Source organism: Magnolia sinica, chromosome 5 (genome assembly GCF_029962835.1).
Source record: "Magnolia sinica isolate HGM2019 chromosome 5, MsV1, whole genome shotgun sequence".
In the NCBI taxonomy this organism is placed as follows: domain Eukaryota; kingdom Viridiplantae; phylum Streptophyta; class Magnoliopsida; order Magnoliales; family Magnoliaceae; genus Magnolia; species Magnolia sinica.
Genome location: NC_080577.1, coordinates 26,319,317 through 26,335,146, shown reverse-complemented (window position 1 = coordinate 26,335,146; position 15,830 = coordinate 26,319,317). Strand labels below are relative to the sequence as shown.

Sequence of the window (15,830 nt, the reverse complement as noted above, 5' to 3'; positions counted from 1 at the left end):
TAATTACTATTGTTTTTTCATAGTGTGGTCCAACTGAAATTTAAATCTGCCTCATTTTGGAATTAGTCCCTAAAATGACCTGTAAAAGTGGATGGACGGCTTGGATAAAACACATACAACACATACATCATAGCGGGGCCCACATAGAACCAACCGAGCGTCCCTAGCCAAACCGCGTCGGTCCTTAGATTGTACAAGTGGGACATGGTCAGAACATCCAGACCATTGATCTGATGCGTCTCACGGTGGGTGGATATACTTCAAAAGATCTCAAGGTTGGAAGAATGGAATCACAAACATTGGGCCGTTATATTCTATCCAATCCGTTGATCAGGTGAGACCCTTCAGGATGAATCGACATCCCAAAAATTATTCTGATAAAAAACTTAGGTAAGCCTGACCGTGTGAATTTGATTTGACATTGTTCTTATTTTGTGGCCCACTAAGTTGTTGAAATTATTTTTTTATGTACGGTGAAAATTAAGTCTCCCATCAGGTGGACGGACTGGATTTTCACATGCATATCATGGGGGCACAGAGCTCGGGTGTTGCGCTAAATACAAACATCAAGTTCTTACACGCACCAGAGAAGAATAAAAAAAAAGGATGGTCGCTGATTAGGTGAGTCCCTGTCCGTCGGGCCCACCTCATTGCATTTGTTGTATGTCGACGCTATTCATTTTTTATTTTTATTTTTATTTTTTTTTCAGCTCATTCATGAGGATGCTCCATAAAATATACCAGATACAATCTGAGGTGGACCGCGCACAGAAAACAGTGATTATTGAATGCCCAGGATTAAAAACTTCCTAGTGTCCACCATTTATTTTCCATCCAACCTGAATGTAACATAGACTTCGATGAAGTAAAAACACAAATAACAGCTGGATCCAAAACTTTTGTGGCCCACAAAATTTTTTAGTGGTCAATAACCACCATTTCTTGTGGTATGGTCCACCTGAGATATGGATCTACTTCATTTTTCGTACATAACCTAAAATGAACTTGTAAAACAGATGAACGGCATCGATATATAAGACACATTGAGGTGGGCCCACTGTAGGGGACTCACCGACTATACGCTGGACGCGGATTGCGGACTACCCCGCCCGTCCCTCGCTCCGAACGGGCAGGTCTGTGGGTAGGCCCACCGTGATGTATCTGTACATCTAAGCTGTCAATTCCTTTTCTCAGGTTATTTTAAGGTATTAATACAAAAATGAGTCAGATCCAACGATCAAGTGGACCACACCAAATAATAAGCTTGGTTGCAATAAAATGCACAAAGCATTAAATGTCAGTTGCATTAAATGCAAGAGTCATCCGTGGTGTGGTCCATTTAACCGTTGGATTTGCCAATTTTTGTTATAAGGCCTTAAAATAATCTGAGAAAAGGGATAGACGGCTTGGATGTACAGATACATCACGGTAGGCCCACCCACAGACCTGCCCGTTCGGAGCTAGGGACGGGCGGGGGTAGTACGCAATCCGCGTCCCTATATGCTCTACCCCGGACTCATCTGATCCGCGCCCCAATGCACCATGCGAGAACAGTCCTCCAATGCGCCCGTTACACGCAGGTTGATCTGGGGAGGGTAACACCTTAGTAGGAGCCACCCTTATCATGGGCCATGTGTCATATATCCATGCTATTCATCCGTTTCTACAGCTCATCTTAGATGTGATTCCAAAAAATAATCAGATTCTAACCTTAGGTGGACCACACCACAGGAAACAGTGGTTATTGAACGCTCCATCTTTAAAAAATTCCAAAGGACCATTGTAAAGTTTTAGTAATTTTTATATCCCATCAAACCCGTTGATAGTGTCAAGAAGAACAGGACGAAGGGAAAAATATAAAGATCATATTAATCCAATACTTTTATGGCTCACAAAAAGTTTTTAATGGTCATTCACCACTGTTTCCAATGGCATGGTCCACCTGAGATTTGGATCTGCTTAAGATTTGGTATGGTGTACTGAAATGAGATGAAAAAACATATAGATGGTATGGATATACAACGAATACATCAAGGTGGGCCCACACTGTTAGGGTAACACCCAATGAGGGCTCCCGTTGCTATGATGGCGAGATGGTTGAGAAAAATCAAATGGCTATAAACAAACTCCCATCCAAGGTGGGTCCCATTCTATCAACGTTGTGGATCACTGAAATGGATCCGTCTGAACGGGCTGGCGCACGAGGACATTATTCACTGCAGTAGTACCCGAAAATGTAAGCCGCGGAAATACTCAGTGGCATTTCCGATATTCCGTTACGAAATGAGGGCATACGTGACCTAAAAACTGGATTCCCGTTTGAAGGCGTACGGTACCTTCTCTTCCCATTTTACCCTCGCTGCAGATCTACGTCGTTGTTACTTCGTATTACCATAAATGCCGATACGATTCGCGCGTGTAGGAACTGAACAGGCGATCCACTGCGTGCAAATCTACGTCGTACAATGTCAGATCGAGAGTCATAAGAAATGCTTTGGAATGAAAGTTAATCCAGTCGTCAGGTGGGCCATACCTTGATACTGAATTTAGAGCGTTAGTCATCATTTCCCTAAACCATCCGTTCTTTCCATCCGTGCAAGGTCCATATAATCACAGATCTGGGCTGGTTCCTGCCTGTAGCATATGTTCACCGTATGCCCCACCTTATCAAAAGATCATCTTACTCACACGTGTTCCATTTTAGTACGTGTACGTGAATATTATCTATAATATCTCCTCCCGCGAATCGCTCTACTAATTTTCCGTAGCTGCATATATTCAATTCCAGTGCAATTCTCAAAAACGTTTCTCCCTTCATACCCTCCGATACCAAAACCAGCACAAAAGAGAAAGGAAAGAAGAAGAAGAAATCCTCTTTCCTTCTTCTCTTCATTTCTTCATTCTCTTCGTCTCTGCAACTCCTGTAAACAGGTCTAGGGTTAGGGTTTCCGTTTTCCTCTCCGAAGCGAGAAGAGATGGGCCAGCAGTCGTTGATCTACAGTTTCGTTGCCCGAGGGACGGTGATCCTGGCCGAGTTCACCGAATTCACGGGAAATTTCACGAGCATCGCTGCTCAATGCCTTCAGAAACTCCCCGCCTCCAACAACAAGTTCACCTACAACTGCGACTCCCACACCTTCAATTACCTCGTTGAAGACGGTTTCAGTAAGTCTCCGATCTGATCACTTGGCTTTTTTTTTCCCGCGATCTGTGATGTCCGATTCGTGGATCAGATCAATCTCTGCGTGAATCTAAGGTTTTATGGGGTTACGGTTTGTATTGATGCTTCATCTTGCTGTTTGTGGTTGGAGTCGGTTGCGATTAGGTTTCAGATTATTATTATTATTATTATTATTATTTTGGATCTTTTCATACGTTGATGTGTTGATTGGCCTTGTTTTGATTGTTTGTGCCGTTTGGATTCTCATTTCTTTTGATCAAGGATCTGAAATTTATTGATAGTTTCGGATCTAGTTAGCATGGTACGCAGATGAAATCTTCCGTTTTTCTGCATCTTACTTTATCCTATGACATCTGAGATCTTGAGTTATGTTTGGCTAGTTTTCCGCAGTTCCTCATCTATGAGTTTTGAGACTTTTCTGTTATCTGGGATATTGGTGCAATCTCGGTCGCCTTTGCTAAGGAAGGCATGTCTTTGTTGCCATTGGCAGAAACTTCACTAATTTAATCAACTGTGTGAAAGTATCACTTGGATTTTGTTTTTTATATTATTAAAAAATATAAAAATATCAACGTTTTCATCAATTATATAGGGTATTTTGATGGTTTTATCTACCTTAATAATAATAATAATAATAATAATAATTAGTTAATGTTAATAACCTTCTCCAAATCTCGAAGTCAAACTACATTCTGATGTTAGTTCCATTTTATTGATTGTTTGCTTCAAGTATCTTGTACTTCGGTGAGATGGGTAGTAGTAAGTCGTTTCCTTTTGAAACGCATTGGGTGTCAGGTTGTTCCAATGTTACCTAAATTGCCAAACCCCTACGTTTTCCGTTCTGTATCAGGCGATCCAGATTATGGGTCATTTTGATCCTGATCCCTATTCTTAGGGACCCGAAATTATGTTTCCATACTCTTACTATTTATTTAGTTGTAATGTAAATTTGTATTTACCGCATAGAGTTTTGTACTTATTTATTCTGTAATAATACAGTACCAGATCAATGACAGTAACATTCACCATTTCATATTTAAATTGCAATGTGAATTCATATACAAGACTATATTACATACACTTAGTGTATGTATTAAAGCAATACAAATGATCCTACACCGAGCACGCTAGGCATCATAGTAAGTAGTGTACCACATACCTGCTCCAATACTATGTACCAAAGTGACCCGTAATCTGGGTTACTTTGTTTTGTTCCTCATAATCTCACGAAGTTCTTCATGGAGGAAGACTTTCATGGGATGTTGCATCCATTATTCAGTTGAAATGAACTCAAGTGGAATCTCAGCATAATTCTGGAATGCAGGGGGGTTTCTAGCATGCCTTCCAAATGTTATATATGGTGTTGAACCTGAACTTTGGAGAAGGGAAGTCTTTGGCCTTGAATTTTGACACTAGTGCAGAGTTTCATTGAACAACCACCCCAGTTTATGTTTTGGTGTAGAAACATTTTCAGCTTCTATAAAACATTTCAGTTCTTTGGAGTTTGTTTAGAACATGCGGAGATGAAAGGTGAATGTTTAATTCCTGATGGCCTAATTCTCTGTAAAATGATTGTCTCAGTAAATGGTTGATAGAAATGTGCAATATGGTCTTGGCATAGGAAATTTCTTTTATGGAAATCTATATTATATTTATGAAGAGTCTTGAGTTATTAATGTATGGTTCATACATGGTTGAAAAATTGATAATTGAGAAAAAATTTGGGGAATTGTAATTCTTGGTGTCTTTATCTAGCTATTAGTACTTGTCGTGACATGTGGACTCTCGTCATACTTTGATCCTTTTGTTAATTGGGAATTCATGAAGAAGTCTCTTCTATTATGAGTGGCACGTGATCTTTGAAATTTTCATGGATTGGGTTTGTTCTAATTGAGGTTTGAAGATGTATAATATGGGTTAAATGCAATGCATATTCCTCTTTTTGTTGTTTTCTGCAGTTATGTTACAATTTTTGGGCTTCAATGCTAATATCTGCGTGTATGTTCTTAAAGTAAAAAAATAACAATTCTTCCCCAAGTGCGGAACCTTGGTGTAGAGGCATATTACCTTGCCTCCAAGCGTGCTCCTAATATCAGCATTGGGTGCATATTGACTTAGTGGAAAATTGATATAAATTCACTCGTATTGGATTATATGGGTCGAAATTTAAGCCAAAGAATTAGGGTAAAATATCAGGAAAAGAGAAAAAAGAGTACTTCAAGAATCTATCCTCTCTCTCTCTCTCTTGTGTGTGTGTGTGTGTGTGTGTGTGTGTGTGTTTGTTTTGGACATATATAGAATGATGTATTAGATCATTCTTTGATAAGAATGGTTTTTGTACATCATTCTTTGATAAGAATGGTTCCTGTAGACTTGATCAGCTGAAAATCAACCAAGTAGGTTGTACTTGAACAAATGCCGACCATGAATTGGTGGATTGGGGTCCATTACATTGGAATGCAAAAGGAGATGGGACTATGGGGAAAGAAGTGATGGTTTACCCTTTTCTGATTTAATGGTCTGTTCTGTTTCAATTTGTCAAATCTCACTATTAAAAAAAAAATCCCCAAAATAGACTTAGGTCTAATCTAAAATGACTTTCTAAGTTTTGTACGTGGTTGAAATGAAAAAGAAGAGGAAAATGAGAGAATAAATTGGAAAAAAAATCAAATTGGGCCTTTATGGCCATAGCGGGCATGTTGGGCCCATATCATTGCCAATACACGCTGTATCACTTGTCGTATTAGGCTGCTATGGATATGATATGGCATTATCGCTTTATTGGGGGCATACCGGACGAACGATGCATGCATGTAATGGCGGAAAAAATCTTTTTGGCCCAAAAGGTTTTGGAAAATTATAGATAGGTGTAAGCATAAACCAGCAGAATCTATCATTTTTAATGTCTTTAACATGTATTTAGTGGCATATCAAGCCCTTCTTTGTTAAGAATGTTGTTTGTTGGCTTGAATTGTTGGAAGTAAACCAAATATGATCTAATTTAATGCAAATCAAGCATGATTTGATGGATTAGGGCCCCATTACATAGAAATGCAACAAAAAGAAGAAAAAAAAAATGATGGTTTACCCATTCTTCAGATTTTTCCCAAAATCATCTATTTTGCTTTGATACGTCCAATGCCAATTTTGTGTTTTTCTCTCTAAAATAGGCCTAGATCTAGTCTAAAGTTGAGTTTCTAAGCTGTTCCTCTATTGTTGGAAAGAAGGCAGAAGTGAAACCGAGACAGTAATTTTAAAGAAAACTTGAAAGGAGCCTTTATCGGCACCGACACAGCTTGTATCGTCGTGTGTAGGTCGATAAGGTCCGATACAGCGCTTTATTTTATTTTCGTAAGTAAGACCTGTTTGTCCCTGTATCATGTAAAGGAATTGCAAGACAGAATACCTAAGGCCCTGTTTAGTAGATGCCTAAAAATTAGTTGATCTGATTTTAGTTAACAGTAATAATGTACTGGAAATCTTGTTCTCTAATGGATAATGAGTTCATGTTAGGGAATGAGATTTGATTTTAGTTAACAGTAATTGCGTATTATAGATCTTGGTCTCTAATACATTACGAGTTCATTTTAACAGATATGGCTGTCAATTGGCCAGGCTTGGGCTGGGAAAAATCAAAATCTTGAATAGGCTGAGACCATTGACAACCCTATGAACAGTGATTATGTATTAGAGATCAAGATCTCTAATACAGATATACTTTTAACTAAAATGAGATGAACTCATTTTTAGGCATCTACTAAACAGGGCCTAACAGATCTCGAAAACCGCTTTTGCCTCATTTTTAACCTTCCATATGCATAGCTTTCATGGCTCTTGATGAGTGTGCTGTTTGTATTGGATTGCGTCATGATATTTTTATGAGCAGTCGGTATCTTTTCTCTGAGCATGCAGCTTTCAGACAAGTCTGGTTTCCAGATGGATTCAATAGTATCTAAATCCAAATTATTGGTAAGTTGAAATAACCTTCTCCCCTTGTGTATTCATGGAATTCTTTATTTCTTTTCCCTCTGCGCGTGTAACAGGCTTCACTGATGAAGGAAAAAAAAAAATGAACAGTGCATTTGGTTGCACCAAATATCATGAAAATTTGGTGCAAAAGATAATGAAATATCATGATATTTTCATGATTAATCAGTCTAATTTGGTATAAAATTTTCATAATATTTGGTATAAAATTTTCATAATATTTGATGCAACCAAATGCATCCTAAAAGAAAAAAAGTGACATGCACACGCATGCGCACGTAGAATTACAGGCAAGGAATAGCAATCCCTATCACTTATTCATATTATTGCCTTGAGATTTCTCCCTTAGCAAGGGAGTTGGGGATTCATGCATTGTCTTTCATGGCAAGATCTGAGTTATTTTGGTGATTCTCGATGCTACAATAATTGTTTTCGACTCGGCATGGATATGCAAAGGTTACATCTTGAGTCTTGTTTGTTTACCCTTAATTTTTAATTTTGAAGTGCCATCCACACACATGCACCAAAAATACAATACTCTTGTGAGAGATGAGGCTGGAATAGTGTAGGCTTTCATGGCTACTATGAAATGGCATGCCTGGTCTCAAGAAATTCCCAAGAACAAAGCTCTCTCTCTCTCTCTCTCTCTCTCTCTCTCTCTCTCTCTCTCTCTCTTGCGCACCAGTTCTCATGAGAACTCGTGAGAACTTTTTGAGAACTCCATCTCCTGTGATATGAGTGCAAGATTTGAACCGTCTGCGTGATGCAGCACCCCATGAAACTCCTAGAGCCCAGCTTTTACACTGAACCAATGCTTTGGTGGGCCATGGCAAAAGAGAGGCAAATCAAGGGACGAAACTGTTTCATTTTTCCATGGCCCACCAAAGTTTTAGATCAGGGTAAAATTTGGGCCTAGGGGGTTTTATGGGGTGTTGCATCACGTGGATGGTTTAAATCTTGCACTCATATAACGGGAGATGAGTTCTCAAAAAGTTCTCACCGAGTTCTCATGAGAATTGGTGCACAGGAGAGAGAGCAGTGGTCTCCTGCGCACCGTCCCACAGGAGACCATTTGCGCACCAAGGCCAACTCACGTCGAAAGGTCTGCTGGGGTGGGTCCCACCATGATGTATTTGTGAAAATCCAACCATGGAAATTTAGCTATATGGCTCAAAAACCAGGCTGATTTGTGATTCAGGTGGGCTACACTAAGGGAAACAGTGGGAGAGGGGACACCTACTGTTAAATTTTTACAGGGCCCACTGTGATGTTTATATGAAATCCACTCCAACCATTAGCTTCCTCATGAACATTCATGAATGGGGACCAAATATTAGGCGCTTATATAATTCATGTGGGCCATATCAAGTCAAATTGTTTGGATGGTAGGCATCTCCTGCACTATTTTCACTCATGTGACCCACCAACATTATAGATATGGCTGAATTTTTAATCCTGCAGCTAAATAACCATCATATCATACACCTTATGGTTGGAATGGATTTTAAGTACAAGTCAATGTGGGCACATCCCCATCCCATCACTACTTGGATTGCATGCTGACCCCATCAGTAATTGCATGCTGACCCTACCAGTAAGAACCTTGCTACTGGTCAGTGCTTATGGGCCCAATAATGATGTATATATTTAATCCAAGCTGTTCATCTGCTTTTTCAGCTCAATTTATGGCATGAGCCCAAAAAATGAGTCAGATCCAAATCTCAGCTGGACCATACTATAGGAAAACAGTGGTGATTGAACTCCCACCATTAATAATTTCCTAGGGTTCATTGTAACGTTTATTTTCCATCCAACTTGTTGATTAGGTCATACAAAACTGTATGAAGGGAAAGCACAAATATCAGCTTGAACCAAAACTTTTGTGGCCCCAAAGAAATTTTTAATGGTGGGCGTCCTTGCACTGTTTCGTGTGGCATGGTCCAACTGAGATTTGGATCTGACTCATTTTTGGGCTCATGTCATAAATGATTTGACAAAATGGATGGACTGTTTGGATTAAACACATACATCATTATTGGGCCCACAAGCATGGACCAGCGCCCAGGTAGCTGTTGGTCTCGGCACGTGTAATCCACTGGCCTAGGACAGCCTCCTCTTAACCAATACTTGGGTCGGCTGAAGGTAAACCTACCTCGATGTATATATAAAGTCCACTCCGACCATTTGGGGCGTGACAATAATTTAGCGGTAGGGCTCCAACGTCAGACACATTCATAATTTTAGTGGGCCACATGAGTGGAAACAATGGAAGAGATGCCCACCATCCAAATTGTTTTGCTTGGTGGGGCCCATGTACATCACATATGGGCCTATTGTTTGGTATCCATGCATTAATTTCCAAGAGGAAACTAATGGTCGGAGTGAATTTCACATAAACATCATAATGGGCCCTATAAAAATTCAAAGTTAGGCTTCATCCTCTCACATTGTTTCCCTTTTCATGGCCCACCTAAATCACAAATCCACCAGATTTTTTCACCCTACGGTTTAATTGTTATCACAGACTTAATGGTCGGAGTGGATTTTTCCAATGCATCACACCTCCAACACCTTTGTCCAAGTTGTCATGCCCAGTGCTAATTTGGTGCGCAAAAAGTCTCCTGCAGGACTGTGCGCAGGAGACCATTATTCTCTCTCTCTCTCTCTCTCTCTCTCTCTCTCTCTATATATATATATATATATATATATATATATATATAAATATATATACACATATAAATATATATATATATATATATATATATATATATATATATATATATATATATAAATATTTCTGAAACAACAAATCTTATTAGAAAGAAAGCGTGCAGAAGGAAATATAATGAGGTAAGAGTAAGTGCCTATTCACATGCTAGGTGTACCTGGCCGTGCCATGGTTGTGGTATAGTTTGCTTCATAGTTTGCCTACATGCTAGCCAGAGAGTTGCCTCTAAAATGGTTGTCAGGGATGCAGACATTATTATTGACAGGAAGAGTGGAAGACGCTGCCGTAGTTACTTAGTACAGTTCTAATTGAAAATTAACAGCCCTATGTCATTCCTAAGTACACCCATATGAAAGGATGAAATTTTGGGCTTTAATTGATAAGCTAAACATTTCATCTTCTTATGTGAGTAGAGTGCCAACGCTATTAACAACACCTTCAAAAAAGAGGGGGTACAAGAATGTCATTCCTATTGCTTGATGTATGTTCTGTACTTTTGAATAGAATTGCTGTCATTGATGCAGAAAGGAGGCTTGTTGTTTCATCACTTAATGCCCAAAGGGACCTCTGTAGAACTATTCTGCATGGCTAATTGCCTAATTGGTCATTAGAGAGAATCTTGTTTCTCATTAACAACTATATTAAAGCCAAAAAGGTCCGACATTCTTCATTTTATTGGCGTTCAGTGTTCTGGTTTTGTGATGTCTCGTATGCTTGCAGGACTCAGTATGTAGTTTTCTTTTTCTCTTTTCCCCCTATGGTTGGATGCTCTCATGCTCTCATGAGATTATAAATCCTTGTTCCAGTTAATCCACATATATTTTCATATTGTTTTCTCATAAAGGAATTCTAAGTGGGAAAGTCTGGAGCCTCTCCAGACTCTTGCTGTCCTCAGCAGTTTGAAGCTCCCCAGTTAAACTCGCAAATGGAAAAAAAAAAAAAAAAAAACCTGTCAAAGTCTGATGTCTTGGAACAGAAGATTAATGCAAGATTTATAAAAAGAAAGATTAAAGCAATCATACTATTTAGCCCTTAAAAAAAGCAATCATTGTGTTTCATCCCAAGAAATTAACATGCAGAAGCCTAAACTTCCTCTCTGCCATCACTTCAAATAACTTGTATGCTCTGAGCTTGACAATGATTCCCTTCTCTCCTAATTCATGGAGCTCTATGGAAAGATGGGAAAACAAAGAGGAGTACCAAAGGCATTCATTTTTAGGTTTGCTAATTCCATACGTATATAGCTGACCCCCATCTCCTCCTACACCTATGTGAATGTGGCAATGCAGGCAAGATCCATCAGGTGGCTCCCAATAGAGAACCTGAACAAAAAATCAGGCTGGTCCACTCAATAGGGGCCATGATGTTACTGGGGAAACAAAAATGGATGGCTTTGGCCAGCTTTTTGCAGCTGTCAGCTTGTTTTGTGCATTGTGGCCCACCTGATGAATTGACCACCCTGATTCTTGGTTTAGGACATCTACATGAGGGCCATCTGATGGATAGCTTGGATCTTACCAACATTGCCACATCGACACATTTGGAGGCGTGTGAGCGGGTGGTAGCGACATGTGCATATGTTTTTGTAATTCTGTTGTGGTGAAGGCTGCCATTTGTGATGAGTTTTGAGCTGACCTTGAGTTGTAAATTTGAGTTTCTGGTTAAGTGCCTTGAACCTAATCACTTATTTATTTATTCGTTTTATCTTGTTGGATGTTGCAGCCTACTGTGTAGTTGCAGTTGAGTCAGCTGGCAGACAAATTCCTATTGCCTTCCTGGAGCGGGTTAAGGATGATTTCAACAAGAAGTATGGAGGAGGAAAAGCTGCCACTGCTGTTGCTAACAGCCTCAACAAGGAGTTTGGGTAATTCTTTTTTGCTTTTTGCTCTTGACCCAACACAGAAAACATGAGATTTATGTTGATATCATTATTGCATGATGAGATCACCCTTAACATTTCAGGTCCAAACTGAAAGAGCACATGCAGTATTGTGTGGACCATCCAGAGGAGATCAGCAAGCTTGCAAAGGTGAAAGCTCAGGTTTCGGAAGTTAAAGGAGTTATGATGGAAAATATTGAAAAAGTGAGGCTCAAATTCTCTTGTACTTGCTAAGATTAGTGTCCTCCATAAAGCCCTGTCTTTTGAAGCCCCCAAATTATTTAAATCTTGTGATGTGCAGAACAACATAAACCCATTGTAATCTCTCTTTGTGCAGGTTCTGGACCGTGGTGAGAAGATTGAGCTTCTGGTAGACAAAACAGAGAACCTCCGCTCACAGGTTGGTGGCAGATTATCTCTACTATATATAACAGAGTAGTGTATTCAAGGGAATTTATGAGTATAACCAATAGGTAACAAGATGAGGGAAAGTAGACTTAGATGGTTGGTCATGTGCAATGGAGACGAAGAACTGTGTTAGTTAGGAGCGAGTTCATACAAGTTGAAGGCTCTGAAAGGGCTAGGGCAAAGCCCAAAAGCATGTGGGTGGAGGTAGTAACAAAAGACTTGATGACCTATGGTCTAACTGATGTTACAGTGCTTGATAGAGTGGAATGGTGAATAAGGACGTAGGTGGAGGGTGTAAGAAGAGACTTCATGTCTTATGGTCTGACATTACAGCCCTTGATAGAGTGAAATGGCGGATAAGGATGTGGTTGGAGGTAGTAAGAAAAGACTGGATGACCTATGGTCTAACTGACATGACGGCCCTTGATATTGTGGAATAGCAGAAAAGAATTCATGTAGCTGACCCCAATTAGTTGTGATAAGGCTTAGACGACGACGACGACGACACATAGCATGAGTAGGAAGGGGCAAAAATTGCACACAATTTAGATTTTGAGATGGTTAAAACTTTGCATTATTCCACAGTATGGGAAGGGTTTTTAGACAAGGGAAAGGGTATTTATGTGTTATACTGGTGTTTCTCAGCCATATGTTACACAGCTTGTGGCTGGGATTTTGCCCACCCTCCAAGAGATGAGATGATGGCGGAGATTTTACCCTCTCAACACAAGCGCACGGAATGTCTCATGTGGGTCAAATTGGTACTTTTGCCCTCATAGATAAAAATCTTAACATATTGTTATCTTTTACTTTGGGACCGTGGCTCTTGGATCTGATGTCATTTTTTTTTTTTGCAGTGGTCCATACTGCTTATATGATGGGCCCTCACAGTCAGTGGTTGATAACCAAAATAATTTTCAAGATTGGAGGACCCTATGGATGGCCTGGGAATTACATTTCAAATAGACAGTCCATATTTAAAGAAAAAGTTTTAAATGATCAAAGGATTCAGATATTCCAATCTGAGAGTTTTTTACGTCTTCCCATCCACGACGAGGCCCATCTTGTAAACGGTTTGGTAATTGAAACATGACCTTAGGTTCAATAACTACAGTCCCCGTGAAAAAATATCAATACCTCAAGATAAGCACGTAACTCCCCATTGGAGAGACCTTTTTTTTTTTTTTGGTTGATGGGTAAATTCAATAATATTAATAAAACAACCATACAAATCCAACAAAGGGCGCATCAGCAGCTGCAATCTCTAAGACCCAAACATTACAAACTTCTATGATCCCATATAATCAGCCCTTGCCTAGAGGCTCCTGCTTCTGCAAGAGAGTCGGCCAATTGATTTGCGTCTCCCTATCTGGATGAAGTGAATTGACTACCCTCTACATAGATCGTGAACTTTGAAATAATCTCCATGACTTTCCGAGCCCAACTCGCATGCATAGAGTCAATGATATTTTCTCTAGCAGCAATTTTTGGATCTCCTAAAACTGCAGGCACCAGTTTTTTCTCTAGCAGCAATTTTGTCGCAGAATTGCCGCAGCCTAGGGCAAAATTGGGGAAACCTTTTCACAACCACTTCTCCGCCCTTTATCCCATTTCTTGCAAACCTCTCTCTCTCTCACAGAGAATTCATGCACACACCCTAAACACGTGCCAATCGACGAGTTTTCCAACCTCTTTCTCCCGACTTAATCAGTCTATGAGATAAGGTCAAACTTGAGTAATCAATAAGGTTTTTTGCAGTTTTATGGTAAAGAATATTTAAGAAGTCTGAAAGAAGTGATGCAATAAAATTAGATACCGGCAGTCCAGTTCAACTGCAACAAGGTGAAAACCCTTCATCTGTTTTTACTTTTTAGTGTATATAAAGGAAATGAATGGAGTCGCACTAGATGTTGGGGTTGGAGGGAGATGAAGAGAAAGGGTTTGAAATGGTGTGACGCTCACCTATCAAACCACAACCACCCACCCCCCCCCCCCCCCCGGAGGTTGAGAAAGTTGAGCACAAACTGAATAATCTTGCTTCCACATTGCTCAGTTTTTTGGTTTGTTCCAGTACCTTGAACAAGTTTTGAGTAACTTGTTGAGTTATCATTTTGTCATCACTTGTTCTTGTGTTCTTTATGAATGTTGCATTTAGATACACTATCAAATTGGATTCGAACTACTAGTGCAGTGGTAATAGTCAAATTGCAACAACCATGCCACATCATCTTAATAGTCTTTCACCAAATACCAATTGATTTTCTTCAACATTGGACATGAAAGAAATGTACCTGCAAATGAAGGTCGCTTCCTCGGTACAAAAGCTAGGAAAAATTGTTTCTCATTTCTTCTTGATTAAACTGCAATTTAGTTTGCTTTTGCATTAAAATGCAGGCAAAGTGTATGGAATTGTATGAAAACTGTGGCCCAAGTCTTGACTCCAAAGTAACTAATAAAATGCCCTGGGCTGACCTGTAATTTTGTAGTTTGCTTTCTGGATGCACCCCTAGTAGAAATTAGGGAAACAGCTGCAAACAATACATGCAGCTCTTTCAATAGGATGCCATGGCCTGCTGAGGGTTATTCAGCCTTCAATGGAGGTGCCTTCTCCAGTCATCATAATGTTGACGGATGCATGTGTTGTTATTGGTGCAGGCACAAGATTTCCGGCAACAAGGTACAAAGATGAGAAGGAAGATGTGGCTACAGAACATGAAGATAAAGCTGATCGTCTTGGGTATCATCATTGCATTGATTCTCATTATTATCTTGTCTGTTTGCCATGGTTTCAAATGTTGATGAACAAAGGGCCTACTCTACCCCATCTCTCGCTCTCTCTCTATACGACTGCTGCTTCTTCATTATATCTTCTTTACTAGATTGGTGCTGATTATATCTTATTTTACTGTTTGCTTTTGTGAATGAGAGGTCTTTGTTTCCTACGTTTTTCTTGTCTTTTTCTTTCTGTAGATTTCTTCTCTCTGTAGACAGGGATGATTGATGAGAGGCCTTTGTTTCCTCCGTATTCTTGTCTTTTCCTTTCTGTAGACGGAATGATTTTTGTTCTGTGTGGCATTGCGTGTATAGATTGTGGGCTTGAATTCTTTCTGTGGGCAGGAATCTCTCCTAGTTATTCATTGAGTTGGAGCTTTATGCCAGTCTCTACCACGTCCTTTATTTTAAGATTTGGAGGATCTTTTTTATTGAGTATCAGAATTCCAATGATTAGGCATCGGAATACCTGCTACCCTTGCAACCAATGATGGCTGAGGCATTGAAAATCCTGGCAATTTGAATATCCACCAGTTGCAATACCCTGAAATGCGGGCATTACCAGTTTTACATCCTGCCTTAGGATTATTGGACCAAAGTGAGATGGGCAATTATAAGTGTGGGATCCACACAAGGGTCATAATCAATGGTGGTATCATTTACAGTATGATCAATATCGGCCACCCATTTCCCTTGTCATTTGATTTGAAAGCTGGGATCATCTGTCTTGATCGATTTGTTGGTGTAATCTACATGATGAATGTCTAGATCAATGATCAGGTAATATGGATTCATTTTTGTAAGGTAGTGAATGGAGGTTATGACCATACAACCAAAATGATTTTTTTCGGGGATGGGCAATCCAGGGCATGACA

The 15,830-nt window shown here is 39.7% G+C and overlaps 1 protein-coding gene across 1 annotated transcript; it reads left to right on the top strand.

Annotated features, from left to right (window-relative positions):
* The first annotated feature begins 2,797 nt into the window (after positions 1-2,797).
* On the top strand, positions 2,798-15,287 carry LOC131245825 (vesicle-associated membrane protein 721). The gene is made up of 5 exons (XM_058245542.1): positions 2,798-3,165; positions 11,619-11,760; positions 11,859-11,979; positions 12,113-12,175; positions 14,839-15,287. Exons 1-5 carry the CDS (start codon positions 2,976-2,978, stop codon positions 14,980-14,982), a joined length of 660 nt encoding a protein of 219 aa, XP_058101525.1. The 5' UTR covers positions 2,798-2,975; the 3' UTR covers positions 14,983-15,287.
* Positions 15,288-15,830: the final 543 nt, after the last annotated feature.